The sequence below is a fragment of the Batrachochytrium dendrobatidis genome (assembly GCF_000203795.2).
Source record: "Batrachochytrium dendrobatidis JAM81 unplaced genomic scaffold BATDEscaffold_1, whole genome shotgun sequence".
NCBI lineage: Eukaryota > Fungi > Chytridiomycota > Chytridiomycetes > Rhizophydiales > Batrachochytrium > Batrachochytrium dendrobatidis.
Window position 1 is genome coordinate 3,420,981 of NW_006281099.1, and position 12,374 is coordinate 3,433,354.

Genomic DNA, 12,374 nt, shown 5'->3' on the forward strand with positions numbered 1-12,374 from the left:
TGATGTGCATACAACTCCGTTTACAGCCGTATTTACATAAAATGCAACATCAAGTGTCAAAGTACAGGTGTTTTGGAACAAGGATGGAGAATATATATTAAAATCAACTTGCAATAGACGAGTGCAAACATCCAACCATTGTATATTCCAAAGCAAAACAAAGTCACTGCGAGATGAACCAGTGTTGCATTTTACGCAACTACCGTTTAGAACGGCATATTATGCACATCATGCATCCGATCAAATCCCAATCCACAAGAATAATTCGTTACAGGATAAAAGGTACACAACACACTACAACAGGATAAAACTTTGAACAATGTAGAGTTGAATTGACAATAGTTGAATCCAATATCTGGATTACAGTAAATGAATCTGGTTTCAAACTTGGAGATCAATATAATGTGGGATTATGCAAAAAAGAAAAAAAAGTTTCAGATCAAAACTAGTTTGATTGTGTGGGAATCATATGACGGATGCTATGTTTGGAAGAGTTGGGATATCTACTGAATAACTAGTCAGTTTGCAGTAGGAAGGTGTAACAAACACTTGGCCATTGCTCACTCTGAAGCAAAGAAAAGTGATTTGCTTTAGATGAATATAGCTGTAAAAAAACAAAGTCACGTTTTTAAATTTCAAATTACCAGATCTATATATATTTTAATAATTGGTCAACTCACCAATATATAAGCAGCCTAAACACAACTAAACTGCATTTATTATAAATGCAATTCAGTTTGCAGCAGACTCTCAATAACCACAGTATATATGACATGCTGATCTAGTCTGTTCAAGCAGGAGTTGGCTTGTGAGTTTAAATACACGTGATTTCATTTTTGCTGTCATGAATTGGGACGACCTGCAAGCACACTTGTCAATAATTAGACTGACCATCAGCACAGTAACCGTCTAACCCTTGCTCAATGTTGCGCGTGCGGGTACAGCTAGGAGATGAATATCGGAGGTTTTATATCACTCGCGGATTGGCAACACGAAAGAACCTCGAGTCTAAAGTAAGTTGTGCTGCAGACTTAGTATTGGCAGCAACCATGAACTGTATGACCTGGTTGTTTCAAATGAGTGAGCCTGGTCTGGATACAAGACAAGAGGATAACAGTCCTAGTCTAATTCAAACGCTAACTTGAGGGTATCGCGAATCAACCTTATTCCATGGTGGTTGATGCGTGAGATATTTGATATGGACATATGGCTTTAAGGGTGCAGTAACTAGCCTAGCCAACTGAAATGAATCTATTATTTGACTATTTTTCCAACACCAAAACAACAGGCAAGATGGCTGTTTGACCTGGAGGACGACGAACCATATGTAGTTGAAGTACAAAGTCACAACACTAGACGACAACAGTCTATATTGTCAGAGCGAGCGGCCGGAGGAAGTAAGTACTCAGGGCTATGCTAGCGATGGCAATTTGTAGCATGCAGAACCAGTTTTGTCTAACAACATCTTTTAGTGGTATCTCATGCTTGTGTAGCACAGGGAAGCGAAGGGCAGCAAGAGCTGCCTGATGATCAGGATCATATCTGCCTTAAACTTGCTCCTTATCAAAACATATCCAATCGAGTGGAGCCAGCCAAGACATCAACACAACAGACCTTTCAAGCAGAAAATGTCCAACAGCGACTGCTGCAAGAAAAGGCACAACAACAGCAACTCATGATGGATGTACTGTGCGATCTGACACACTTTGTTTGCACACGCAATGGCGAAGGTGTGCGATCGTGGATGTCAGAACAAAAGAAGCTTTTATCTGAAAACTCGACAGATGTACCATGTGTTGATTCTGTGGATGCTGCAACAGACATATCCCCCACTCTTTTTGATCAGTTATCAGAGCCATAATAAAATGTTTGGGATTTATATAATGACTCGATGATTTAGAGGACAATACTGTCCAGTAAATCTGGCGTGAGTTATTTCATGCCAGATTGGCTAGTTACCATGCACTTTGACACCCTTATTTAGTACTCGATTTATGCGAGTACGGTTGAATCAAGGACCGTTCAAATAAGTTTACTGAAAATAGGGTTGATTCTGACGGGTTGCGCCAAATTTGCCTATTGTGATACTATTAAATGCTTCACAAGCTGTTTTGAGCAGACCTATGCGGCAATGTAAAGAACAGGGCCCGGAATAAAGTAGATGATGCATTTCAAGCGATTGCAACTCGACAAGCTAAACCAATGCAGACAGGTTTAAGCATTTGAGAGCTAATAAAGCCAAGGGTTGGTTTGTTTAAATACAAGCTATTTTTAAAACAAATTTCAACTTGACTAGGATTTGGCTTGTGGTTGTTTCATACCAATTTTATTCAAAATTGGTCGACTATTCATTTGGAATCTATTGCACAACTATTCTGGGGTCGACTTCCCGCTTGCGTGTGCTGATAAGCGGTCCTGTGAACCCAACTTTTTGATATTGATTGAACAAGCCATATACTGAGCAATCTCATTCTATCAAAGCATTTACCAAATTTCAATGGCAATGCAGCAGCTTCAACCAGGCCTAGAAAACCCGGAATGCAAACATATACAGCAACTTACTCATTCGCTGCAAATGGTAGAGAGCAACAATTGTATATTAGAGCATTCGCAAAACCACCAACACCCATCCAGTCAGCCTGCCTTTTCTCCATCAATGCAGCAACTCTCTCATTTCCCACATACTTCTCCGTCGCCTGTCCGTACCGCCTTCAGCTTGCATTACAACTCTGATCAGAGCAATAGCGAGTCTTCCATTACCTCACCATTAGCCTATCCGCTATGTAATGGCGGGTCTCCGATTAAAGAAACTCAACATTTGACACAATTGCTTACTCCAACACACACAATCGGCGCTACTCAAGTTGGTGTTGCCACCGTGACATCGTCGCAGCAACCTTACACCTCAATTCAACCTCAACTCATACAACCCCAACAGCATCGCTACCACAATCAAGTACTGCAGCATCGCTATCACCAGCAATCACAACAACCGCTTCATTCAACTCTTCCTGCCGAAATGGTTCCACATCGACAGCTAACCATGTCGGGATCCATAAATCAAAACAACAGTCTTCCTCCCGACATGATGATTTGGACGAGAGAATCATTTGTGCACTTGCTCATGGACTATTCTAAAATGACTCTCTTTAGAGAATTTGTACAGCAGAATGAAACGGTAAACACATCATTGGCATCACCTGCTTGAGACTGACCTATGTGCTGGGTGAACTAGCTCAAAACTTGGGTTTTGATTCAACATGCATTCCATGTTGCATTCTTGGCCTTTTTCATATTCCTTTGCAGTTGTGTGTGCTTGAACCCTATTGTGCCAATTTCCATGTGTTGTGGCTTTACTTGCCGTTTTATACGGCAGTAATCATCCAGCACCAATTACAATCGATCATTAAACCACTCTTTTGTAATATCTACATCCTTGTATGCTAGCTAGCTATTCATCTAGCTACAGGTCGCGATATACTTTAACCTCAGTCCATGCTTATTTGTCCTCATGTATTGCAAAAAACAGTTGACTAACATTGTTTATTTTAACCTTTCCTAATCAATCCTTTGCCCTCTTGAATATACGATTTTTTCATTCTCTACTTTTTGGTAATAGAAACAATCGGCTGCACGATCCATCTTTCTTTTTTTAGACGGCTTTTGGAAATTACAAGATGTATTTGATGATATCGCAAAGAATCCAAAAGCAAATATTTCTGGTCCTAATCCCAGTCATGCCGTACCTCGGCTACTTCATCCAGTCATTCGCGACTTTATCAAAAAATCACATTCTAAACGACGAAATAGCAAAGTCACTATGGCCAATACTGATACGCTTTCCAACTTGATAACTGTGCCAACATGGTTGGCCACACAATTACTTCGTTTCTATGCCACATTCATTGTACCAGGAGCTTCAGAAGACATCTTATGCATATCCATTAGAGCACGAGAGCTTATTGCAAAATCTCTTTTAGATCTTGGCGGCGATCGTGGTATTTCAACTACTGCGTTTAATCCTGCCACACAAGAGGTGCTTGAGCTCTTGTACACTATTTGGTATCCCGTATTTTTGTCGTCAATTGGCGTTAGCATCCCCGAGTCGGTCATGCTTAAAGAATATCCAAACCCTGACGCCAAGTATGACAATTACAGTGGAGGGCCTGCTAGCAACACGGATAGTAATGCATATCTATCTAATAAATTCACACATAACATCTCTGCAGAATCTTCCAGCGCTACCGCCCACTCAGAGACGACCAACTATCATACACGCTCAGCATCATCTGGATCTTCTATAAACAACACAAGTTCCACTGGGTCACATATGAATACCGCTAATTTGAACAGCAGCACGTCATCAGTATCCAACACTGCTAACCCTGCAACATCTAAAACTGCCACAAAGCTTTCTGGATTGTTTTCCAAGCTTGTGATCAAAAAACAAACCAAGGAGGAAAATATACAAGAGATCAAATTTAATCGCGAGTCCTTGATCCGTTTGTTTCACCACCCAGTGTATTACCATGATTTTGCTCTTTTTGTGCAATCGATGCATTGTGGCGAGAATCTAATGTTTTACGAAGCTTTTTTGAAGCTGGAAAGTCGAATCATGGCCAGTAAGCAGTATGAACTGGGCTCTAATTATAATGAATACTCTCACTCGCACAAATTGAGTGACACACCCGCTATGCCCACCAAGCATACTGCCACTCATTCGACTGTGTCCAATTCATCAGCCTCTGAAGCAACTGCTTCAAATTCTACTTCATCGAATTCGAATTGTACGACGCCAACACAGGCGTATTCTTATCACAGTGGACCAACGATGGTATATGAGTATGCACCATGTTTAGATCGATTTTTGAAACATGGTGGGTCCATGTCTTCTCAAGCACAAGAAGATACAACGATGCACTCACACCCACCAAATACTGTGCCAGTTCTCCTTGTTCCACTGATTCTTCTTTTTCATGCAATGTTTATTGCACCTGGATCCCCCAACGAAGTTAATCTTACTCATTCGATGCGAAAGTCTATCACGACTGAACTCGAGAAAGGTCGTGGTTTGAAGATTCCTACCACGATATTTGACGGGGCGATTGATCATGTCTTGGCATTGCTTTATGATAATTCATTCAAGCTTTATCTGAGACATAAAGAGAAAAAGGAAGCATGATGTGATGCTTTTAGCTCTTATTTAGAATGGTGCTTCAACTATTGTTTTTACCTTTCTGTTTCAAACAGAATAAATATTCCCTTTTCATATTTGAACGAAATGTCAAAAAATGGTTAGATTTAGTTTCAATCGGAGAAAATATTAATCCATTTTGCTTGCAGGAGATCTTTTTGCTGTCCAAATCAAACATTTGGACTCGACAGTGGTGATGGATCAACAATCAGACGTGAAACACCCATACGTGGGTATGAAGGGGTGTAGAGATGGTCTTACTGAGATCACAAGTCCAATTCTTGCATATTGAACAGCTTGTAGCGATCTCATCTCAGTGGCAAGTTACTCAAAATGTCAACATGGTAGATGCATCGAGTTTGTCTGGTTAAATGGAGATGGGCATGGGCATGGGAATAAAATACAAACAACGTAGACATACTATCAAAGATGTTGAAAGCACATTTGAAAAATGCTTATTCAATGAGACTGCTGATGAAAAGTATTTCACCCTACACCTTGCTCAATACGATGCTTTAGAAAGTTTATCATGGCAGGATTGATCCAACACAACTCTGCAGCGTGACCCATGTCACCGCATAAACCACTGGCGGTTTAGAGATCTAAGCAAGAATCAGATTTTTTGGTGTGCGATCCAAGGCTTGCTATTCAAATGTTCAAGAGTTGGTTGCTCAACAATGCAACATCAACATGAGAGTGGCGAACTTTGTCACGAGAAGTGACCAACATGACAGGTGCTAGAAAGTTGCAGTTTAAAAGAACATGGTTAGTATAGACTTTGCTGATGAAGCGTTAGAATGTCTTGCACAAAGCATGGGCTAGAAAGAATGAATTCATGAGTGTGATGGAGATGCATGTTCAGTCAACAAGCCCAAAGTTGAGGCCAAATAATTTGAAACGGGCTGACCCGTGTGCGTAGGACAATAAATTATGGGTTTGCCTGATTCTCGACATTATAATTTTATTGGAATCCATTCAGCACCAACTATATCACACTCGCTCGAATACAATCTTTTTAGAAATAGTAAGCCAGTATTCAGCCTAATGCAGTCTGAACTCAAGGCTGCTACCTCTACTATTCCTGCAGCACCATTAACTGCGTCACAGAAAAAACGACTACGCCAGAAAAAGAAGCGTCAGCAACAAAAGGAACTTCGTCATGAGCAAAAACTACTTGAGCTACAACACTCACCGGATGTCAATGGGTCTAAACTAACGGATCAATCAGCTCGAGAATTTCATGAACCATCATTTCAATCCAAATGCAGTACTGTTTCTGCTGTTAAACCATCCGTGGCCCATACAGTAGCAACACATAGAGGCTTGAATGGGGAAAAACTACTCAATGGAACTGCCAAACCATCTACTGCAATGACCAACACAAGCGATGACCAACCAATATCATCTCTGAACACTACTGAATCTACTATTGAGTTGACAGAGTCTATTTCAACTATATTGGCAAAGAAATCTGATTCGACTGATACGCTGTTTAACCCTGCATGCATGCAAACACCCCTCAGCCAAGCGACTGATGTTGCAGTCATTGATAATGGTGATTGCCAGTCTACGAAGGCATTGAATCTCCTGACTGAATCAACAACAGCATGCACATTGAATATCAATGAACCTGCAACGATTAACATTGATTGTGATAATGAAACTGTAATCAGCCGTACAAGTGGCCCTCAACCACGCCCTGTGCTCGGCAATATTATTGGTGTTGCTATGAATTCAGGTTTTGAGCCAACTCCCTCCGTCCTGATGCAGCCTTTGGACAACAGCATTGGCCATTGCTCTTTGACTGCCCCTTTATCAAAACAACCCAAAAACTGCATGGATCAATCCTTCCTTGCTTCTCATACCACTGCAGCGATAGGTTCCCACTTGCAAGATCCTTCTGCTCCTGCAACATTGGAACCATCAATTCCTACCAAGACTTTTAACGGTATACACGAGGGAATGGTGCTGTCCATTGATCCGTACTGTACGCATGCAGACCATCCCACGTCGATGCTATCTTCATTGCATGCCGATTCATCTACTACTCCAATACTCAGATCCAATGCAGATGCACCACTTCCTCGCCTTATATCTAGTACTGCAGTCGCAAGAAGAATGACAGCTGATACTGCATCCATCAATACTACTAATACATCAACTTCAAGTGATGACAATATCACAGCTGTTCGACCAATGCATTCGCTAAGTGCATTTGGACTAAAATCAGCTCACTCCTCATCAACACTATTTGACAATCCGATTGCATTGGGTCAGTCTAATCCAAAACAAAATGGTACAGGAGCGCCGTGGTCACAATTGGCTCAATACAACAGCACCGACTTGAATGATCAACATCAATTGGAATCAGAGCAACTATTTCATACATTAGCAGAGTCTAAACAGATGGCGGCACAGGATAGTCAGGACACTTTGGATTTACAAGATCCAGCATCATATCCAACCCCACCAGTTCCTTCGTTGCATATTCCCAGTCAGACCTCGTTGGAAGATATGGAGACTGTAAAAGATTGTACAGAAACTCGAGCCTCAGTGGCATATCCTCTTGGTACTGAATCTACAGAGCCATTACACCCATCCAATATTCCCTTGCCTGCATCTGCAGGTACTATTACACCCATTGTGGTGGCCGCTCCTATGATTAATAGCGTATCATCTACTTCAACCGATGCTCTTTCCAAAACAGCGTATCGGTCACCATTGCTTACTGGAGAAGGCTTATTATCAGCTCCATCTCAGTGCGCTTATTCTTTACAGCACAATAAGGATACCAGTTCTTTTTACAATATCCATTCGGATGGTATAGGGAATGGCAGTGATGTGGGTGAAGCATCGTCACTTGTAGGAAATGTTGACGAGTCGACTACTCATCAATACATGCATCCATACCAACAAGGATCTACCTCGACCAATTCCGCCAGTATGCATCTATTGATGCTTTCAACTCCATCATCACACACTTCCAACGGTGCACCAGCAAGTCTTTCACTACCTTTTGCATCCGACTTTGAATCGGCGCGTGGAGCATCCCAGTCCGAGTCACATAACGAATCGTTGTTTTCATCTCATAGTAGCAGTAAGCGTAGCGCAGTTTTGAAGCGATTAAGAACTGGTGTATCGACACTCTTTGGTCACACTGGTGCTACCAGTCCTTCATCCATCTCTCCTGTATCGCATAACGAGAGTTTCCAACACGACACTGGTCCAGCTGCTTCACTTGTATCCACTCTACCAGTGAATTTAATTGAGTCCTCGACAACTGATCAAGAACCTAAACATACCAATGAAGCTACACCAGCTCATGGTATGTTCAAAAAGACCCTACGCAACACAGCATCGTTTGCAAAGATATCCGCGTTTCTGTTTAAAAAAGATTCCAAAGAAAACGGTGCGAATGGACGGACGTTTTATAAAGCATCTACAGCAGTGGCATCTTCTACTCCATCGCTTGGATCATCAGCTAATAACAACACTGCATCATTCTCACAAGGTCGCAGTGTCAAAGGAATCAGTAGTAAGCTAATTCGTCGCACTCAGTCACAGCTGTTTCAACGGTTTGGACATAAACAGCAGCCTGGATACGATAATATTCACCAGCACCACATTCACTTTGGCAATCTCAGACAGCAACCACCAGCCGCACCCTCCAAAGACAAGCACGAGTCGGTCCAGACTGCTGCTCGAACATCTCCTAAGCGAGATACCGCTATTGCGCTTCACAATGCTTGCTCTTCATCTCCATCTATACCGCTATCTTCTATTCGTGGCCCTTCAAACGAAACTTCTCTGTCCGATGTCAGTCTTTTCAAGACGGCCACTGTTATTTCCACTTCTTCTACCAACGGTGTAGTGGGCTCAAGCTCCAACTCTGGAGTTTCCTCTGCGTCCAACTCTCCTCATAATAGATCACTATCGGGCCATTCTTCAGGATCCACCAAATACAAAACCAGCTATTCCTCAAACTCGATTCGTTTATCAGCTGCAGAGGTATCTCCCCATGATTTTAACAAAATTCGTTTGATTGGAAAGGGCGATGTGGGCAGAGTGTATTTGGTTCAGAAAAAGGACGATAATAGTCTATATGCCATGAAGGTGCTTTCTAAAAAGGAAATGATCAAACGACAAAAAATTCGCCGGGTTCTTGCCGAGCAAGAGATTCTAGCCACTGCCAATCACCCCTTTATTGTCACTCTCTATCACTCGTTCCAGAGCGACGATCATTTGTACTTTGTCACTGAATACTGCTCTGGAGGCGAGTTTTTTAGGGCTTTGCAGAGTCGTCCTGGAAAATGTCTGTCTGAATCTGACGCTCGCTTCTATGCCGCTGAAGTCATTTGTGCGTTGGAATTTTTGCATCTAATGGGCTACATCTATAGAGATTTGAAACCAGAGAATATTCTACTACACCATACTGGCCACATCATGCTGGCTGATTTTGATTTGTCTAAACCTTCTAGATCCACTGGTACTCCCAACATTGTGCGATCGACTTCTACTCCATTTGGCTTATCAAATGCTGGCAACACAGTTGTTGACACCAAATCCTGTACAGGATCATTTAGAACCAACTCATTTGTTGGCACCGAAGAATACATTGCACCAGAGGTGATTCGTGCCAATGGTCACACAAGCAATGTTGACTGGTGGACGCTGGGTATTTTGATATACGAGATGTTGTATGGCACTACTCCTTTTAAAGGCCCCAATCGTCATATTACGTTTAGCAATGTTCTTCACATGGACGTTCTTTTTCCCGAGCATCCACTTAATCATATTTCTTTTCCGTGTAAAAGTCTGATTCGTAAACTCTTGGTCAAGGACGAGCTCAAGCGACTTGGATCTCGTGCTGGCGCAGCAGATGTCAAGGCTCACTCGTTTTTCAAACCTGTCAAATGGGCATTGTTGCGCAACCTTACTCCGCCCATTGTTCCATCTACCCGTGATCCGATGGATCCCAAATTATTTAGAACCATTAGGGAAAGCAAGAGTTTTGATTTGAACAAGGAAAATTTGATTGACTATGTCTTGTCGCAAAGCGATGCCAATCCGTTTAGAAATTTTGAATCGGTAACACTACATCACACATGAGCCATTCAATCAAATTGAAAACTTGATTGAATCGCAACTATTTTACCTTTTTTTTTGGAAGGCTTTACTTTTTAATAAATTACAGTCGTATTCACATAAATGAAACCATTGAAGGTATCGGTATAATAACCAGCCGACTTTACTGGACATTGTTTAAACTCGGATTGTCTTTTGATAATCAACATGGAAGCAACCCTTGCATTCCTACTAAAACTGATGGATTCTTGAATGAGCACAATATTCACGATTCTTTATTTTGGAATAGATTGTCATTCGAGACAGTATTTCACTCTACATAAATATGAGTTTAAATGGGCGTTTGATAAATGAAGCCATTACCCTTATCAAAAAGCAGGATATATTCATTTTGAAAACATCAAACGTAGTCCATATAATTAAGAACAAGATGGATTCGCCAATTACGGATTTTAAAAGGTCCAAAGGCGGTGTCATGATAGAATGCATGGCTCAAGGTTTTCCTGAATGACTGTCAGTAGTGTGATTCAACGGATATGCTCTAATGGGTTCATTCTGTTGTAAAGCAATCACATGTGGTTCTTGATGCAAGTAAGGTGGCGACTGGGTAGCTGTGCTCATTTCATTTACCTCGACCACATGTGAAGGAGTTTTCAAAGCGTCTATTGGTACTGAAGAAGTCAATGATGATGATGCATTTAAATCTGATACAGCCGAATGATCTGCTGCATTATCAGCGCAAGTAGATAAAGGTAGTGGTCCTTGCCCATTGGCATTGTTATGCGTAGATCCATTTGCTTTGGGTACTTCGTAAGGTGGAGTGTAAACGGGAACAGGATCAAAGACAGAGTCCATTTCGTATACGGGTGCTGGTTGAGGTTGCATTTGTCTAAATAGTTGTGGTGACTGTACGCCCGACAGTACTGGATTTTTCCACAACATATATGCGTATAAAAACTCGATATAGATACAATAAACCTAATCAAATTGAAAGGGTATCCGTACCAATACATGGGATTAAAATCACCAAGGCAGATCGTTGAAGCATTTTCCAAATCAAACTTACACAAGTGAGTGAAAATAGCACCACGAACAAGGTCGTTAGTTTTAACTGGTGTGTTACTGAGTTTTCACAGGCCTCTAGCATCTGTGGGTTTATGGAGATGCATTGATTAATACTGGACTGTTTGTGAGCAAACGATCCAATGACACTCTTGATTCCAAATCCGATCCGTGTAACTACAATGTATCCATAGTTGAATGAGTAAATTGGTTCAACGTTTAAAAAGGCATCAGTTTAAAGCGACACGACAATTCCTTACCAGTGATGCCGAAAAACAGACATGAAAAAGGGATTGCCCACCGAGCTTCGTTCTAAAAACAATACATTCCATTAAATTGAAGTAAGCGATTAAAATGCTGCAAACATAGTGAAAGGCCGCAATAAAGCAATAAAAGCTAGAAAACAAAGCAAGTGCAAAAATCGAACAGTATCGATTCCTAGTATGCACGGCTGTCTGCAAACCCCAGACATCACATGTAATACAGTAGAAACCAGACTTACAGTGTATGCTGCCCATAGACCCAAGAGCGAAACGAGAACAATAAGGTTGTTGAGTATAAAAAAGTTGAATGGTAGCAACAGGGACATTGCCTGCAGTGATAAAAGGGTCGTAAACTAGATACACATGAGAATGGATTGCGGAGTAGCGAGCGGCCATAATATTCAATGTGATTGAATCATGCAATTCAAAAGTGGATTTTAGCAGTTTGAAGTTGATGGTAAATGACAACTGTTAGCAAGATTTCGCAGTCAAGTCAGAGCATTAATGCACTGGCAGTGTTGATCATGAATAGTCTGGTTTCCATTGACGTCCAGTGTTTTCAATCAGACACAATGAGCAAGCTATACACAAAGCATGTGGGTTGATATTACCAAGTTAATGCAGTTGATGAATGCAGTGGCAGTCCGTAGGTCAGCACATCCACAACAGGTGAACCTCACGGATTGAAGCGACGACATTGAATGTTTAGCAAATTGGCTGGGTATTACTACTATGTGGGTAAGAAGTCAAAGGTTACGTGGGCTTTGAGC

The 12,374-nt window shown here is 41.5% G+C and overlaps 4 protein-coding genes across 4 annotated transcripts; 3 read left to right on the forward strand and 1 right to left on the reverse strand.

Annotated features, from left to right (window-relative positions):
- The first annotated feature begins 893 nt into the window (after positions 1–893).
- Positions 894–1,882, forward strand: BATDEDRAFT_85055 (uncharacterized protein). The gene is made up of 3 exons (XM_006676062.1): positions 894–1,013; positions 1,289–1,397; positions 1,473–1,882. The coding sequence occupies exons 1-3, from the start codon at positions 924–926 to the stop codon at positions 1,859–1,861; spliced, it is 588 nt and encodes a 195-aa protein (XP_006676125.1). The 5' UTR covers positions 894–923; the 3' UTR covers positions 1,862–1,882.
- A 615-nt stretch (positions 1,883–2,497) lies between these two features.
- BATDEDRAFT_85964 (uncharacterized protein) lies at positions 2,498–5,182 on the forward strand (the record flags this gene model as incomplete). Its single annotated transcript, XM_006676063.1, has 2 exons — positions 2,498–3,178; positions 3,620–5,182. 2 exons carry the CDS (start codon positions 2,498–2,500, stop codon positions 5,180–5,182), a joined length of 2,244 nt encoding a protein of 747 aa, XP_006676126.1.
- A 3,972-nt stretch (positions 5,183–9,154) lies between these two features.
- Positions 9,155–10,303, forward strand: BATDEDRAFT_8528 (uncharacterized protein; the record flags this gene model as incomplete). Its single annotated transcript, XM_006674956.1, has 1 exon — positions 9,155–10,303. A coding segment is annotated over one exon (1,149 nt), but the record flags the coding sequence as incomplete, so codon positions are not given.
- Positions 10,304–10,526: 223 nt separating this feature from the next.
- On the reverse strand, positions 10,527–12,285 carry BATDEDRAFT_36532 (uncharacterized protein). Its single transcript, XM_006675831.1, has 5 exons — positions 12,216–12,285; positions 11,844–11,957; positions 11,602–11,653; positions 11,346–11,518; positions 10,527–11,257 (listed from the first exon to the last, which is right to left on the reverse strand). Exons 2-5 carry the CDS (start codon positions 11,928–11,930, stop codon positions 10,772–10,774), a joined length of 798 nt encoding a protein of 265 aa, XP_006675894.1. The 5' UTR covers positions 11,931–11,957; positions 12,216–12,285; the 3' UTR covers positions 10,527–10,771.
- Positions 12,286–12,374: the final 89 nt, after the last annotated feature.